Source organism: Macrobrachium nipponense, chromosome 1 (assembly GCF_015104395.2).
Source record: "Macrobrachium nipponense isolate FS-2020 chromosome 1, ASM1510439v2, whole genome shotgun sequence".
NCBI lineage: Eukaryota > Metazoa > Arthropoda > Malacostraca > Decapoda > Palaemonidae > Macrobrachium > Macrobrachium nipponense.
Window position 1 is genome coordinate 169,514,886 of NC_087200.1, and position 15,862 is coordinate 169,530,747.

A 15,862-nucleotide genomic window follows, 5' to 3' on the forward strand; every position below is an offset into this window, starting at 1 on the left:
GCTTCAGGCGTTTGGAGTTTGGAGGACAAGCAGCAACATATCAACATCATGGAGTTGAAGGCAGCCTTCCTGGGTCTGAAGGAGTTTTGGGAGAAGGTAGAAGGTCATTGTGTCATTCTCATGTGGGACAACACCATGGTGGTAGCTTATGTGGACAAGCAGGGAGGCCTGGTTTCTCGTCAACTTCACGCCTTGACTCTTGAGGTTCACCAGTGGGCGGTCAGTAATTTGGTAGAGCTCTCAGCCAGGTATATCCCAGGCAAACAGAATGTGGTCGCAGACAAACTCAGTTGCCGGGATCAGATCCTAGGCGCAGAGTGGTCCCTTCATCAAGTGGTAGCAAACGAACTTTTCCAGGTTTGGGGGAGACCTATGCTGGACCTTTTTGCGACTCGCTTCAACAGGAAGCTGGAGATATTCTGTTCAGTGGTTCCAGATCCTTTAGCATTGGCAGAGGACGCATTCCAACATCCCTGGGACAACCTGGAGGTGTATGCCCTCCCTCCGTTTTGTTTGATCCGTCGGGTTCTGAACAGGCTAATGAGTTCACAGGGTCTCAGGATGACTTTGGTAGCCCCTCTGGAGCCTCAGGCAGAATGGTTCTCAGATCTGCTGTCGTCGTTGTCAGAGGTTCCGAGGGAGATTCCCCCTTGGCGACATCTTTGTCAGCTCCATGTGAAAAGGTTCCACCAGTCAGTGGAATCCCTGTCTCTTCATGGTTGGAGGCTATCAAGTATCTCCTCCGAGCAAGAGGCTTTTCTCAGAGAAGAGCAGGGCATATGTCCAGCAGTCTTAGAAAGTTGACCTCTGCGGTTTACAAAGCAAATGGGCGATCTACTGTGATTGGTGTCGTAATTGGGGTTTTTTTCCACTCGTAACCTTTATTCAGCAAATAGCAGACTTTTAAACCTTCCCCAGAGACGAGAAACGTTTGTCCGTTTCTGCCACTAGAGGCTACAGGGCGGCCCTGAGTTTGGGGTTACGCCTTAAAGGTATCGACATCTCCTCTTCCTGGGAACTTTCCTTGCTAGTTAAGGGGTTTGAGCAGTCAAGTTCTCCTAGAGAGCTCAAGCCTCCGACATGGGAAGTTTCCTTGGTTCTCAAGAGCTTCACTAAGAGTCCTTAAGAGCCCTTGTGTCGCTCATCTGACAGGAACCTGACGCTCAAGACAGTTTTCCTTCTGGCCTTGGCATCTTCCAAGAGGGTAGGAGAGCTCCATGGTCTGATCTATGAGGTGTGAAGCACAACCCGGGGGGGGGGGGGGGGGGGGGGGATGTCGGTGTCCTTCAAATTTGTCCCAGAATTCTTGGCCAAGACCCAAAATCCCTCTGTGCACGATGACAGGTTCACTTCGTTTTGCATTCCATCACTGAATGACTGTGGGTGGTGATGCTTGAAAGCTTTTGTTGTGCCCTGTCTGGGCCCTGCGTTGCTATCTTAAAATGACTCGGCACCTTAGACCAGGCTGCCGCAGTCTTTTTCTTAGCACAGGCCGTACAAAGAAAGAGGTATCTAAGAATACTATCTCTTTTTGGATACGGGAAGCCATCAGACAAGCATACTTGACTCTTGATGATTCCACCGCCACGTTTTTGCAGGCTATAGCACATGGCATTAGGGGTATTGGTCCCTCTCTGGCTTTCAAAAAGAACTTGGCTGTACATAGAGTGCTGAACGCTGGTACTTGGTTACGCCAGTCCACGTTCACCTCTTTCTATCTTAAGGATGTTGCCCACAGATCTGCGGACACATTTTCCCTGGGTCCTGTGGTGGCTGCCCAACAGATTGTGTAACTCATCTTTGCCCTTAACAGGGCACATTTGTATCTTACATAAGATGATTGTGTGGATGAGAGAATGAGTGAGTTGGCTGGTCTCTTTCTTTCTCTTGCACCTTTCCTTCTTCCTACGGTCGGGTTGAGGAATAGACACGTCATTCGCTGGACTGGTCTGATACAGGTGAGTAAGGTAGTCATATTGATAGTGTGGTCGCATAATATGCAAATATCATACCCTCTATTCGGTAGCATATGCTCCACTCCTTGGCAAGGAAGGGTTGGGAGTAAGACAAACCCTGGTGTATTGGTTTGCTATTGGACAGTCAAAGTTTCTCTTTGGTTCCCTATTCAGTGGTTCTCCCATATACGTATCATTGTACGTCACTCAGGGTATGAGTGGTTAGATATCAATTGATCTAGCTTCTCAGTGGGCTTCAGTCCCTCTCCAGAAATCATTTTTTCTGGGAGCTGGACTGGTGGGTAGGCCCCCAGCCGATCTAGGATGCCTTGTACCTCCCTCCAAGTACGAGCCTATCCTATTGTTAAGACCGAAGGTTTGTTCGCGCATGAAGAAATGAAAAATTTTCTAAGACGATTTGTATTTTTCATAGCTACAAACGATGTCTTAACATTATACTGCCCGCCTCTAGGTGCCCCTCTGTTTGTTAAGACATCCTGAGGTGGGAAAGACTGACGCACTGGCGTAGGTGCGTGGTCCTTGACCACTTCACCCGAACTACGCATGCGTTGCCAGTTATCACAAGATTCCTTGCTTTCATCTGCTTTTTAACCGCATCCAGCTAGGTGCTACAAATTATCCTATTGTTAAGACCTCAGGTTTGTAGCTATGAAAAATACAAACTGTCTTAGAAAATTTGTCATTTTTACAAGTAAAAACAGTTGCCATTGAAATATAATTTTCAAAGCAAGCTTGAAATTAATTCCAGGTGTATATAGATTTATGCTCAATTAGACAACTACTGTGTATAGAACAACATATTAGCTGATAAATTTGCAAGTTCATGCATGCACTTTTGAAATGTAATAAGGTATGACGGAGTCTTATTCAGTTTATGATAATGCTGAGAAGATTTTATTTGTATTTTATAGGTCTGGAAATCCCCCTCCCATAGAATTAAGAAGTACTGATGAAGTAGAGAGGTTTTTAGCTCTGCAAACCGACATGCATCAAGCTTTCAATCTAATTCAGGGGGCAGCTGTTGGAATATTCGCCTCCAATGAAGGTAACAATTTTCTCCCAAAAATTTTCTTTAATAAATGTCTTTAAGCTGTGGTAGTTGACCTATTTCATGAGTCAATTGTCATTGATCATGGTACTTGTAGACACTGCACATAGAGGGATATGCATTAAACTGTCAAAGATCCAAATGTAATGATTCAGAGTTTGTGAAGTTGTAGACAGTTTTATGTTTTTTATTTACAAAACTTTGGGAAAAGAGATAAAGATTAGGAATGACTTATTTATAAAGCCCTACTTGAACAAACAAGTCAGTATAAATTGCATCATGTGTTGTCAGCATTAGGCTAAAATACAGTAAAATTAAAGTAAAAGCACTGTACATATGAAGATGTAATAATAGTCAGCTATACAACAAATGTCTTGACAATGAAAATCAAAGTTCCTTTCCAGTGGAAATGGGAGCAAATGAAGAGCACAGAAATACATACAAATTGGTCATTAAATAGAAGAGGCTGAAATATTAAAAATTTTTATGGTTTTTAAATCGTTAAGAGAAGAAGAGTCTGTACGTACTGTGCCAAACACTTTTTAGGGCCTGAATAAGAAATGTATGAGATTCATAAATCATAGCTGAAGAAGACATGATTGTTTTATAGAGTGAATTCATGGGTTTTGAAGTAGAATTAATCAGGAGATGAAAGGTACTTGGCTAGAATGGAATCACTGCAGAGATAGTTTTAGCGGAAGATTAAATGACTCCTCATACTAACAAGGCTGTTTTGCTGAATATGAAATGAGGAAACAAAGCTTGTTGGATGGGAACTTGAAGCCATAACAAAGATAACAAATTAACCTATAAAGGATGGGCTAAATATATATATATTATGCACAACCCCAGACTGGACAAACTTTAAGGTTGGCCAATTCAAGAAAAAAACACACTAGTGGAAAGAGAAAGTTATGCAAATGCGTTGTGTAAAAAAAATATTTATTTTTTTTGCATTGTCCATAGGAAGTTTAAAGTGACTATTTACAATCCTGTCTGGGGCCTCTTACAAGACACTTGTCAAGATACTATGCTAATTTTGCAAAGTTATACTTACATGTTTTTTCTAACAATTTCATTTATTTTATTATGTAAAATTATGATTACAGCTCACACAGTATCATCAACAGATAAGAACTAAATTCAGTAAAAAAATTCTGAGTACTATATTTATTATAAGATATTTATGAGATTTACTGAGATAGGGAGATTCACTAACTTTTTGTGAGGGATACATGGTTTTTTAAAGTATTTCCTTGCACTTAAAAATGTTGAGAATGATTTTTTTTCACACGTATTACAGTGGGGCCTCGATAATCGTTGGGGGTTGGGGGCCGCAACTACCCACGATAAGTAAATATCCGCGTTATCACACCCCTCAAAAAACCTTAGGCTATGCAATGATTTGTACTTCAATAGTTAAAACACCAAAGATGTCTTACCTATAAAAACTTATAGACTGACTGCCTATTTTAATACTAATTTAAGTACCTAATATACTTTAAACTATTTTATGGTTACTCACTATTGATTGGTCCAGGCTACCCTATGTAGGTTGAAGATACACATGTACATACTGCACTTAAAATTTTAAAACTATCTATGGCTGCTCCTATTAGTTAGTAGTAGTAGAAGTGAATTGTCCATGAAATGGCTCCCTTGCTTACTTTATGCCTCCTTTGTTTGTGTATGTGTGTGTAAGTTATGTCTCTATAATGTCAAAACCTTTTATAAATCCTTTCCTTTCTTCAATTTCTCCTTTATCAGATCTGCAAACAAAAGTGTATTAGCTAACAATTCCTCTTCATTTTCATGATTTGGCTGCTGCACAAAACTACAAGTAGGTACATATATCTATTTCATGAATGAACACATTTATGATAAAAAACATTATTTATTGTAATGATTCCCCCTCATTTTGGGACCACCTAGACCTGGTGAGGGGGCTCTCGAACCTCAGGAATTTTTTCCCAGGTTCAAACCCTAGAGTCCCATATGACAATTATATATTTTTGGGTTATTATCTGTGGATTTTTCCACTTTTGTCAAAATTTTCAATATCTAATAAATAAGAAAACTTACCATAACTTGGATTGAAGTTAAATCCGAAGCTAAATAGTGGGAAATGTGGTAGATCCATCATCTACCCGACAATGTTTGGACCTGGTTTTCCTGGCAGAACAATGCTGTGGAGCTGGACCACGGATTCCAGGGGGGCCTGGTTCTAGGAATAGAACTCTCGGCATTCTATCCGGTTTGCCCATGACGTGGTTAGGATGGGGATAATTGTATTTTCGTAATACTCTTAGTCCTACCAAGCGGTTATTGCTTACACTTGGGCCATACTAATCATGTTATGCCACCCCCTTTTTGGGGTAGGGTAGGGAAGTGGACATTTGGGAGTCCTTTCTTACTAGTGCCATTGGTGGAAGATTTAACTTCATGAAAAGCCAATGATATCTTTTCAAAATGTATTATTATTATTTTTTTCTCCCTGTCTGTAATTTTTTATGATAAATAATACTAAAGTTTTTAGTACCCCTGGGCCCCTTGATGGACAAAATTTGGCACAGTTGATGACCACCGGAAATTTATCCCTGAATCTCCCTCAGTCAGTTCAAGATGATAATGCAGCAAAGGAACATCCAGTTCCAAATAAATTATGTGATCCTAAATCGAGCAGGGCCCATAGAAATTCTACAAAGTAAAAACCAATCAGAAGATACAAACATAATAACAATGGAACCATACATTACAGAGAAAGGAAACAAATCTGATACACAGATAACCCACATCAGGCAAGGTCCAAAAAGAAATATAAAATATCGTCTTAATCCAACACTGGTGCATTTTGATTATCTTTTGGACCAGATAACTGTTCGAGATTTCTAGTACTTGAAGCTGAAAATAAAATATCAACAGCATTACTAGAAAACAAATTATTGAATATATGTCCAACACAAGAAATGGAATGCTGACATATTAAAGAAAATGAAAGGTTACTTCAGGTAACATTGAAAAAACAGTCCACCACCTTTTTAAATCTAAAAGAAATAAATGGCACAAAAATAATAAGTAGTCATGAAACATTAAATTATATACAGGGTAGTTATTTTACCCAACATTGAAGAAGGACTACCCTCAAAACAATTGATTCTTGACTCCCTTAAGTTAAGATATAATAATATACATGATTTAGAAGTCTACTCAATTCCAAGTAGGAAAGATAAAAATAAACAAATTAACATTACAAAAGTAAAATTTACCAGCCTAGATCTCCCAATAAAATAAAAATTCTTGGACAAAATAGAGAAGTGCATCCATTTATACCAAAACCACTTCAGTGCAATCAATGTTCAAAGTATGGGCGCACATACAAAAAATGGCATGATAAAGCAGTATGCGCAGTGTGTGCATCAGACCCCCAGACTACTAATTGGAAATGTAAATCCCCAAAATGTATCAATTGTGGACAATCCCATCATGCAAAATCTAAGGAATGCTCCTTTTATCAATACAACACAGAGCTCCAGATCTAGATGAATAGAACAGGAATGTCAGTCAAAGAAGCTAGACTCGAGCTGAAAGTAAGGGGAGTCAGTAATCCATCTAAAAACCACTCTTTCGCAAATGTAACAAAAAAACTAAATATTGATCACATTAATAACAAACAACAAGATAATACAGTGGTCCCCCGTATTCACAGGGGATGCGTACCAGACCCCTGTGAATAGTTAGAACCTGCAAATAGTTGGAACCCATATAAAAACGCTGAAAACAGCCTATTTTGTTAGTTAAAACTCAAGAAAAAACCCTCTAAAAATTTGTATACTTGGTTTTTTAAGTTTTATCAAAATAAGTGCATTTGTTCATACACGAACAAACCTTCGATCTTAACAATAGGATAATTTCTAGCGCCTAGCTGGATCTAGTTAAAAAGCAGATGAAAGCAAGGAATCTTGTGATATCTGGCAACGCATACATAGATCGGGTGAAGAGTGGTCAAGGACCATGCCCCTACGCCAGTCTTTTCTTGACCGGCTGGGTGAGAGTTGTGTTTACCTCTCTTGGCCTTTTCCTGGTTCATTGCCCATTTCGTTTCTTTTAGTGTGTGTGTGTTTTTTGCCTGATATTATGGCTTCTTCTGCTCCTTCTCGGCGTCAGGGTATGTGCCCCGGAGTTCCTGGTTTTCCGTGTTCTGGTTTTTTGGCTTCGGTAGGGACCGACCCTCACATCACATGCAGTAGGTGTCGTTCAAATTTTTGTACTATTACAAATCCTTGCATGGAATGCCGGGCATGGCCTCAGGAGCAGTGGAGGAAGTTTTATGGCAAGAAGGAACATTGGAGAGTCTCGACTCTTCCTTCTTGGGAAGGCTTTGCTCCTATTCCCGATGTTTTGTCTCCCGCAGTAGTCAACCCCCATAGTAGCATTTTCTCTGCGTCTCCTCTCTTTTCTTCCATTGATTCGTCGATGGAAGTATCGGGTGGTTGCCAGGGTAATATTTTTAATGTAGCCCCCTCTTCCTCGGGAGCTTTTTTGGTTCCCGAGAAGGGTGAGGTTTTTCATCATTCTCTTCTCTTCCAGTGTCGGTGGTGTCCAAAATGGCGGCAATTTGGAAGATGCTTGGGCTAGGGGGTACCATGTCCTTGGAGGGATTGCTAGCGCATTTTGTGGAGGCTCGCACCCCCCCTTCCTGGTCTGGCCAGGCCATCTCCCCTCCTCCCAGCCTCGTCTTTGTGGGTAGCAGCAGTCGGGGGTCCATCTTTGTGTATTCCTCCACCAGTGGCGTCTCTTTCCCTCTTGCACCAAGGGGAAGCTGTGACGTCACCGCCGCTTGTGACGTCACTCACGTGGATGACGTCTCTCCTAGTCGTCTCCTTTGATCCGCCTTGCTCAGCAGTTACGTCATCCCTGCCGCCCAGTTTGCAACAATTTCCCTTCCATGTCATCGGAGCCTTCTCTGGCACATCAGTCTGAGGTCATATGCCAGGCAGTGCTTCAGAGGTTTGACACTGTATTGGATGTGAAGTTGGCTGCCTTATCGGTTGGAAGGACTGGTAGGAAACGTGTTGCTCTGTCCCTGCCTCCCGAGAAGAGTGTGCATAAGAAACTAGTGCTGTCTTCCTCTCCCTCTTCCCCCTCTACGCCTTGTCGGCGTATCAAGTGTTGGAAGGCTAAGGACTTTGCCCTTCCTTCACCTTCGAGGGAGGAACAACGCAGACATGTTCCTGAGAGTGCTGTGGTTTCAGGCAGTGTTAGTGGTTTGCGTTCTGCAGGGGTTGCTTCGTCCTATGCCTTGAATCTCGAACGTGCAAGCATGTTGCAACCTCCCCTGCCCGTGCACGTGATGTTAGTGCTCCTTCTTCTATAAGGCCTATTTGTTGCCATAAAGATCTGAAGGCGCCTGTCAAGAGGTCGAAGGTAGTGAGCACGGAGTTGGTGCAGCTGGGGTGTTTTGCCTGCCTCTCTCAATGGTGCTTCCAAGAGTTTGACTCTAAGGGATTCTCCGTCGATCTCGAGTGTTCGAGTTTCCCCCCCCATCTCACGTATGTACGATCGCCACGCCCGTGACCATTCATGGACATTTGGAGTCATCTGTTGAGGTAAGTGATGTTCTTAGTGTTACAGTGGGTCCGTCTCGGAGGCCGACGCTTAGACCCAGCCCAGACAGGTTAGTAGGGGTTTCAGACTGTTTGGCTGCTAACCCTTCAGTTAATTTTAGTGGAGAAGGCGCATTAGAAGAGCCTACACTCCCTTCTCGTCGTCGGTCTCCAGTGGCGGAGCAGGAGGAGGGAGACACGCAGGAGTTTCTGTCTTTCTTTTCGGAAGTTGTTGATCTTATTCATGGGTTTAACAATTTGGAAAGTAGGACTCTGGCTCGGTTATCTTACACTCCTTGCTTGGAAGCCTTGGTGGGAGCTACTCAGGACCCCAAATCATCTCTTCAGCTTCCTTTGTCGGGGCTCTACCAAACTACTACGCCTGCCTCTCACGAGACATAGGAAGTACTATGCTACAAGATCTGAATTTTTGTTGTCACGTCACCTTAACCCAGACGTCATTCTCCTGAAGCCGGTTTGACTTTGGAACAGGTGAGGTTGGTGGCTCTGTCCTTGTCTCCGCAAGATGCCTCAGCTTTGGAATCTATGGCAGCCTCCATGTTGCAGACGGTTTCTTGGCTGAACCTCTGGTCTGTGGTTATTGCCAAGATAGCTTCTGACAGGTCCCCGGAAGGGTTGGTGAGTGCCGCCTCACTTGCCAGTCTATTGCAGTCTGGGGGCAAGGCGTTTTCATATTTGGCTCACCTCAGTGCCAATTAATGGGCTAATCTTCTTCTGATTAGGAGGGACACGGCTTTGTCTAGGATGGAGAGATCTGTTAGAGTCCCAATTTTTGTTTCCTCGGACAGAATTCAAAAATGCGATAGACCAGCGCCGGGCTGACACCAAGGACCGACTGGTGCACCAGGCTGTGTCTAAGTCGGAGTCTCGTCCTCAGAGACGTCCGGCTCCTCCTCCTCCCCGGTCCAACAGCAGTTGAGGAGATCGTCGCCTGGTAGGCCATCGAGGACCTCGAGTTTGGCAGGGCCTTCCCGTTCGACACAGCCTAAGTCTGAAGATCAATGCCCCTTTCGCTCTCGTTCCTTTAAGCAAAGAGGGGGCCCAAGGGGCAGAAGTAAAGGGGGTCGTCGGTAGGTTAGGCGCCTCTCCCTCTCCTGCGCCATGGGTAGGGGGTTGCCTGGCTGACCATTGGGCCAAGTGGCAGAGTTATGGGGCAAAGTGGGTGGTAGATGTCCTTCGGGTGGAATACCTGCTTTCATTCAACTTCTCTCCTCCTCTGTCGGACAAGCCGCAGCTCAGGAAGGTATATCCTCCAGATTCTCTGAAATTCTTGGCTCTTCGGGAGGATGTGCAGAAAATGCTGGACAAGGATGCGATAGAGGGAGTAGTGCGTCTGTCCCAGGGGTTTTACAGTCACATCTTGGTGCCCAAGGTGTCGGGAGGATGGAGGCCTGTGATCGACTTATCCACCTTGAATCACTTCATCAGGAAGACACGGTTCAAGATGGAGACCCTGTGCTCGGTGTTGGCAGCCGTGAGGGAAGGCGACTTCGTGCTGTTGATAGATTTAAGGGACGTACACTTCCAAATCCCTCTTCATCTCATGTCCAGGAAGTTCCTTCGCTTCTCTCTTGCGGACAAGATCTTCGAGTTCAAAGTATTGTGCTTCAGGCTGACGACAGCCCCTCAAATGTTCACAAGGGTCTTCTCTCTCATGTCAAGTTGGACCCATGCTCAGGGGATCCATTTGCTGAGGTAACTCGACGATTGGTTAGTCTTGGCAGTTTCCAGGGAGAAGCTGCTGCAGGACAGGGATCGTCTACTTCGGTTCTGTCTTGATCTGGGCATATTAGTTAACCAGGAAAAGTCGAACCTCGTACCAAGTCAAAGGATTCTCTACCCGGGCATGGTCATCGATATGACAGTGGCAAAAGTTTTCCTGTCGGATCAGAGATTGGAGAAGTTGCGGGCTGTAGCGCTCAACTTCCTGTTGGAATAACATCAGTCAGCTCATCAGTGGCAGGTTCTTCTTGGAGTGTTGTCTTCCCTGGAGAAGCTGGTCCCTCATGGGCGTCTTCATCTTCGGTCTCTGCAATGAAAACTGGGAGAGTTCTGGTCTCCGGCAGGGGACTCTCCCCTGTTTATGGTTCCTTTGTCTTTGGAAGTGAGAGAAGACCTTCATTGGTGGTTGGATGACCAGAATCTGTTGAAGGGTGTCCCTCTGCATTCTCTCCCACCGGACTTCCTTCTATTCTCAGACACCTCCCTCGCAGGTTGGGGCGTGCACTTAGGTGGCCTCATCGCCTCATATTACTGGCTACAACCAGTTTCCCAAAGGCACTTTGAAAAGAGCCCATGAACTCGTGATCATTGACTCGTCTTTCTATGCAGTTTTATATCACGCCACCCACAGAAACCATTTGTCAGCTTTTCTCAGGTCTTTGCTTCGGCTCTGTTCTCCACATTCCAATAGGTCACAGCGAACATATTGGCAATCTATCATTAATTATAACCCTAGGCCTTATGCAGCTCGGCCTCGCCCACTTGCTAGCACCCGCCTAGCAAAATGGTCAAACAAAATAGCTTCTATAACATAAAACACATTGGCCGGCTTAAAATAAAATATAAGTAATAACTGCATGTCTCTGGCATTATAAAATAAAGTCTTATCATGCTTCATCTCTCCAAATAACACTAGAATTTTCTCTCATTTTGGATTCTTGAATATCCCTCTTTGCTTTTCTGCGACTAGCTGCTCAACTGTAGCAGGCTGTAGCAAGATGGAATGCCTCCCTCATCATAGAAGACTTCTAACGACTTCTGCAGATCCCCAAAAGACACGCTGTTGAACTCTGTAGAACTCTCGTGATCACTCTCGTGGAAACTCTTGTAATCACCCTTGATAAACAACAGCAACACTCTCTGCACGGCTGGTGGACGTCTTGCTAGCATTGGAGAACGACTTTTTTTGATGTGTTAGTATGTCAGTCAAGTCATCGGTCAATCCAAGAAAATTAACCCCAGACATACTACTTCTATCAAACAATGATCTCAAAAAGTCAGAAACACTAACTGAACGTCTCCCAATTAACTCCCTTAATATGACCACCAAATCATAAGTCATTATCATAACTCTCAAAGAAAAAAACATCAAGTTCTCCAACTCAATTCTCCAAACTCACACATCAGCACACACACAATCCAAAATCTCTCAGCAACTCCACGGACTTCTGCACTCATATTTCAAACTCGAATGTTCTCATAAGTAAAAAAAAAAAAAATGAAACAAGCCCAGACCCAAAAAATTTTCTGTCAAGCTCTGATATTACAGCAACTCACAAAATCAGTAAAAATCTCCAATGTTTAACAGCAAAACTCCTTTACTGCTCATATAATTAAGTACAGTGAGACTTAATGTCAAACTCCCATTTACATAAATAACAACTCCCGATAAATTACATCTCCCGGTAAATTACATCTCCCGTCCAAAAAGAAATGCTATCTAAGCTCAATCCCCCAATTACATCTCTCATAGGAAAAGGAAGAAAAAAAAAAAAACGATAATCACAAGTAAATTTCCCCCACCACAAAACACATAATATATGTATAACATACATAATCCCCGCATTTTTTCCCCAAGAAATGCCCCCATGAATAGCTACGGAATTTGCCAGAAAGCAAACTCTTACTCATGCGCTTTCGTGAAATGCTATTGTCAACATTTCCAGATATTGCAAAAACTCTGAGCAATCATCACCAGAGGAAAAGGAACAGCACAGCGCTTGTCAGCAGAAAAATCCACCTGCGGACGTGTGCTCGACTGCAGCACAAAAAATGTCTAGTCAGACACACAAGTTTGGAAACTCAGGATTCTCAAGAAAACGGTCTAACTGACACAAAGTAAACACATTTCACAAAATTAACTCCAGGATATGACCAATGTGTTCAAAAATTTTGTCTCGAAGACTTTATTCTCTCAACATGACACTGCCCAATTATATGCCTCGAAAAATAATACACTTGTGAACATAAAAAATGCACACATCTCCATAGGACTACAATGCAGTAATGTCACTTGCCTCTAAATAGTCACGAAACCAAAAAGAAAGAACCACAGAAATCTTCTCTTTGCTCGAAAAAACAAAACTCCCATAACCACAATGAAAGGGTCACCCGCCAAAGATTAATTCCACCTCCATACATAAATATGTGACACCATATCAATAATAAGAGCACTCCGGTGAAAAAAAAATATTTCCTCCATTTGGTTAATAACCAATCCCCATATTATTCACTCTTATTTCTCCAATAGCCACATGTTAATAAAAAAAAAAAACACCACTCCATGAATAAAGAATAGTCACCTCTATTTCGGCAAATAAAAAATATTTACCTCTATTTCACCAATACTCCATGTGGAATAAAACAGGGCTCCAAAAAAATATATATCTCCAAAAAAATGTGCACTCAAAGCATTTAACTCACACACTCACAAATATTGCCCCATATATCTTCTCAAAAATGTGTCTCCATTTGCAACAAAGATGGCTGCAAAATAATTGAACTAAACATAGATCTCATCACCATTGGCAAATATCCATTGGCCAAAAATATATTCCCAATATATTATATCTCAAATTATAACTCCAAAATAATATACCTCCAATTATAATATATCTCCAATTATATCTCCAAAATAATATATCTCAAATCTCCAGAGAATAACTCAATGTTATAGTCAAAAACTATAAAACTCTCTCCTTAGCATAATTGCTGAAAAAGGGCAAAAACTCTGCAAATAAAACTGTCTAGGAAATTCTAGAAAAAATCACCAACGTGCCACAACTCATTATAACAGAACTCCAAATTGAAAGTGTCTAAGCAAAGACTTCTCCATATGCACTACGGCATAGGCCACTAGAAACTTAACCAAGTTTCCTATCTCTCACAAAGTTGTCACAAATACAACCAAGGTATTTTGCAAGAAACTCACAACTTCTGGAACACAAATATCCAGAGAAAAAAATGTAGTAACATTACGTATGCATTCAAAACCATGCAAGAATTCTCCCATATATTTCTCTGCAGCATCAAATAGCTAAAAACACAAACACGTTCCCGAACAATGACTCTAAGTCACGAACTGAGGTATTGAAAAATATTTACACCAACTGCCGAGAAAAAATAAATTAAAATTCACCCATGATAAAGAAACTTGAGTCAGCGATGGCTAACTTCCAAAAAAAGGAGAAAAGAAAAATCAACGGTATTGTTAACTATCTCCCGTGACTCACGTATGTCAAGCAATTATCTGCTGAACTCATAAAAAAGAGGAAAAACAAAAATAATGTGTTGTTAGTTCCTCCCAAATTCAAAAAAGATTTTACCACCCTTGATAGCATTACAGCATCCACGTATTAGTATAAAAAAATCAGTATCAGAAATATCACTATCAGCAAAATCACAAAAATTGCTATCATCAAAATCACTAGTATTAGTATAAAAACATCACCAATGCCAATGCTTATCCATTCACCCAGAAAATTCAGCACAAAATTCACCAAAAGTTAAGCAAGATTCAACACAATTCACCAAGATTCAGCCAGATTCATCAAGATTCAGCAAAACTCATCACTCATGAATTACTGAAATATTCTCCAAAGTTACAAAAATTCAACAAATAATTAACACAAGATTTCTCCCATAACTCATTGTAATAATTCTCCATGAATAATTATCTGTAATAATTATAAAATAATCTCCCATGAAATATCTCAAATCTCTCTTAAAACAAGTCCCAAGTAATGATTATTCTATTTAAGCAACCCTCCCGTAAATTATCTCATACAATAACAATTAATAATAGTAATAATAATAATTCTCCACAGTAATAATTGTCTTGCAAAGATCTCAAGTAAGGGTGTAATTCAAATAGTATACACCAGTATTGCCGAACCCCATGATATCAATCAACACCAGATACAACACCATGCACCACCACTCAGCACCACTTTTAAAGTAATTTCTCCAACACAATAAAAAAAAATAATAATCTGTGTGTCCCCATTATATTTGTGTCTTCCAAAGAATAAGGAAAATATACAACACATCCTGTGCATGTCAACTCTCTTTTCTCTTCATTCACGAGAAAGAAAATCTCTTTTCTAAAAAAAAACTTTACGGGCATTTCACTTCATCAACTAATCAATCAGCTGATATCCTGGCATTGAAAAATCACTTTCAAGGGAAAATTCGTCTCTAAACACCCCGACAAGGAAAAAAAAAGGAAGGAGTTCACCCCCACCGAGAAAAAAATAAAGTTTCTCCCTCCACTGAGCATTGAAACACCCCTCAGTCAAGTGTCTGAGGAACCCTTAGGTATACACCAGTACCCTCCCCTTGCAATACCTGCTTAGGCAGGCCATACTCCCCTTGCAACGCGCCTCTCTGCTCCGGTTAGCAGAAACGTGCTGAGCCCGTAAAATTCAGTGGCTGCTTTGTCTCCAAGCGAAATATGCTATCCAAGCACAGTTCGCATGCATGAAAAACATCTTTATACCCCTTATGTTAAACAAAGATGAATGGCGTCTATTCTAAACACGCGCCAATAATGAAAACACGTCACTTTCTGCTACTATGGGCAAAGAAAAAAAAATTTGACATCTTAAACCAGTCTCATTTCACTGAAATATTTAAAAAAACCCTCCCCCTCATAAACAACATTCTTTAACACTCACCACTCCATAATGGGAAAAAAGAACTCTGAATTCGCGCAAGACACGGCAGTAACACACGCACGATTATCTCGGGATGCACTTGATATCACACACAAAAGTCATACTGAGTGCTGCAGCTGCTTCTAGGCAAACTCCCTGGGAAAAATGCTGAGTCTAAGAAAATCCTTCCCCTCCCTTACCGGACGGATATTTCTCATTTTCTCTCCCTTAGTAACTGAAAACTGACAATTTAACACTTCTACAATCCCACAAAGGCTTTGTCGTTCGAAAACTATCACTAAGCCATAACTTCTTTATTTTTTAACTGGTCACCAATCTCTTCATTAGCGTACCTAGGCATAAAAAAAACTTTTATACCGCTTTTTGCCCTGCTGCCACCAGAATCTGTAACACCCAAAAACCCCCACATCTGTTAACAGGATATTAATCTCGTTATTTATTTGGTAAACTTGTAACTCCGAGCGTCAGGCAAACCAACACACAAATCTCTCTCTCTCTCTCTCTCTCTCTCTCTCTCTCTCTCTCTCTCTCTCTCTC

General features: G+C 41.7%; 1 protein-coding gene across 3 annotated transcripts in view; it reads left to right on the plus strand.

The window, feature by feature from the left end:
• The window catches only part of LOC135219814 (thioredoxin domain-containing protein 16-like), a 439,137-nt gene that overhangs the window by 261,900 nt on the left and 161,375 nt on the right, over positions 1-15,862 (plus strand). For all 3 annotated transcript variants that reach the window (XM_064256898.1, XM_064256899.1, XM_064256900.1), the window contains exon 14: positions 2,888-3,021. In XM_064256898.1, coding sequence (XP_064112968.1) covers positions 2,888-3,021 — 134 coding nt within the window. The remainder of the gene's footprint in view (positions 1-2,887; positions 3,022-15,862) is intronic.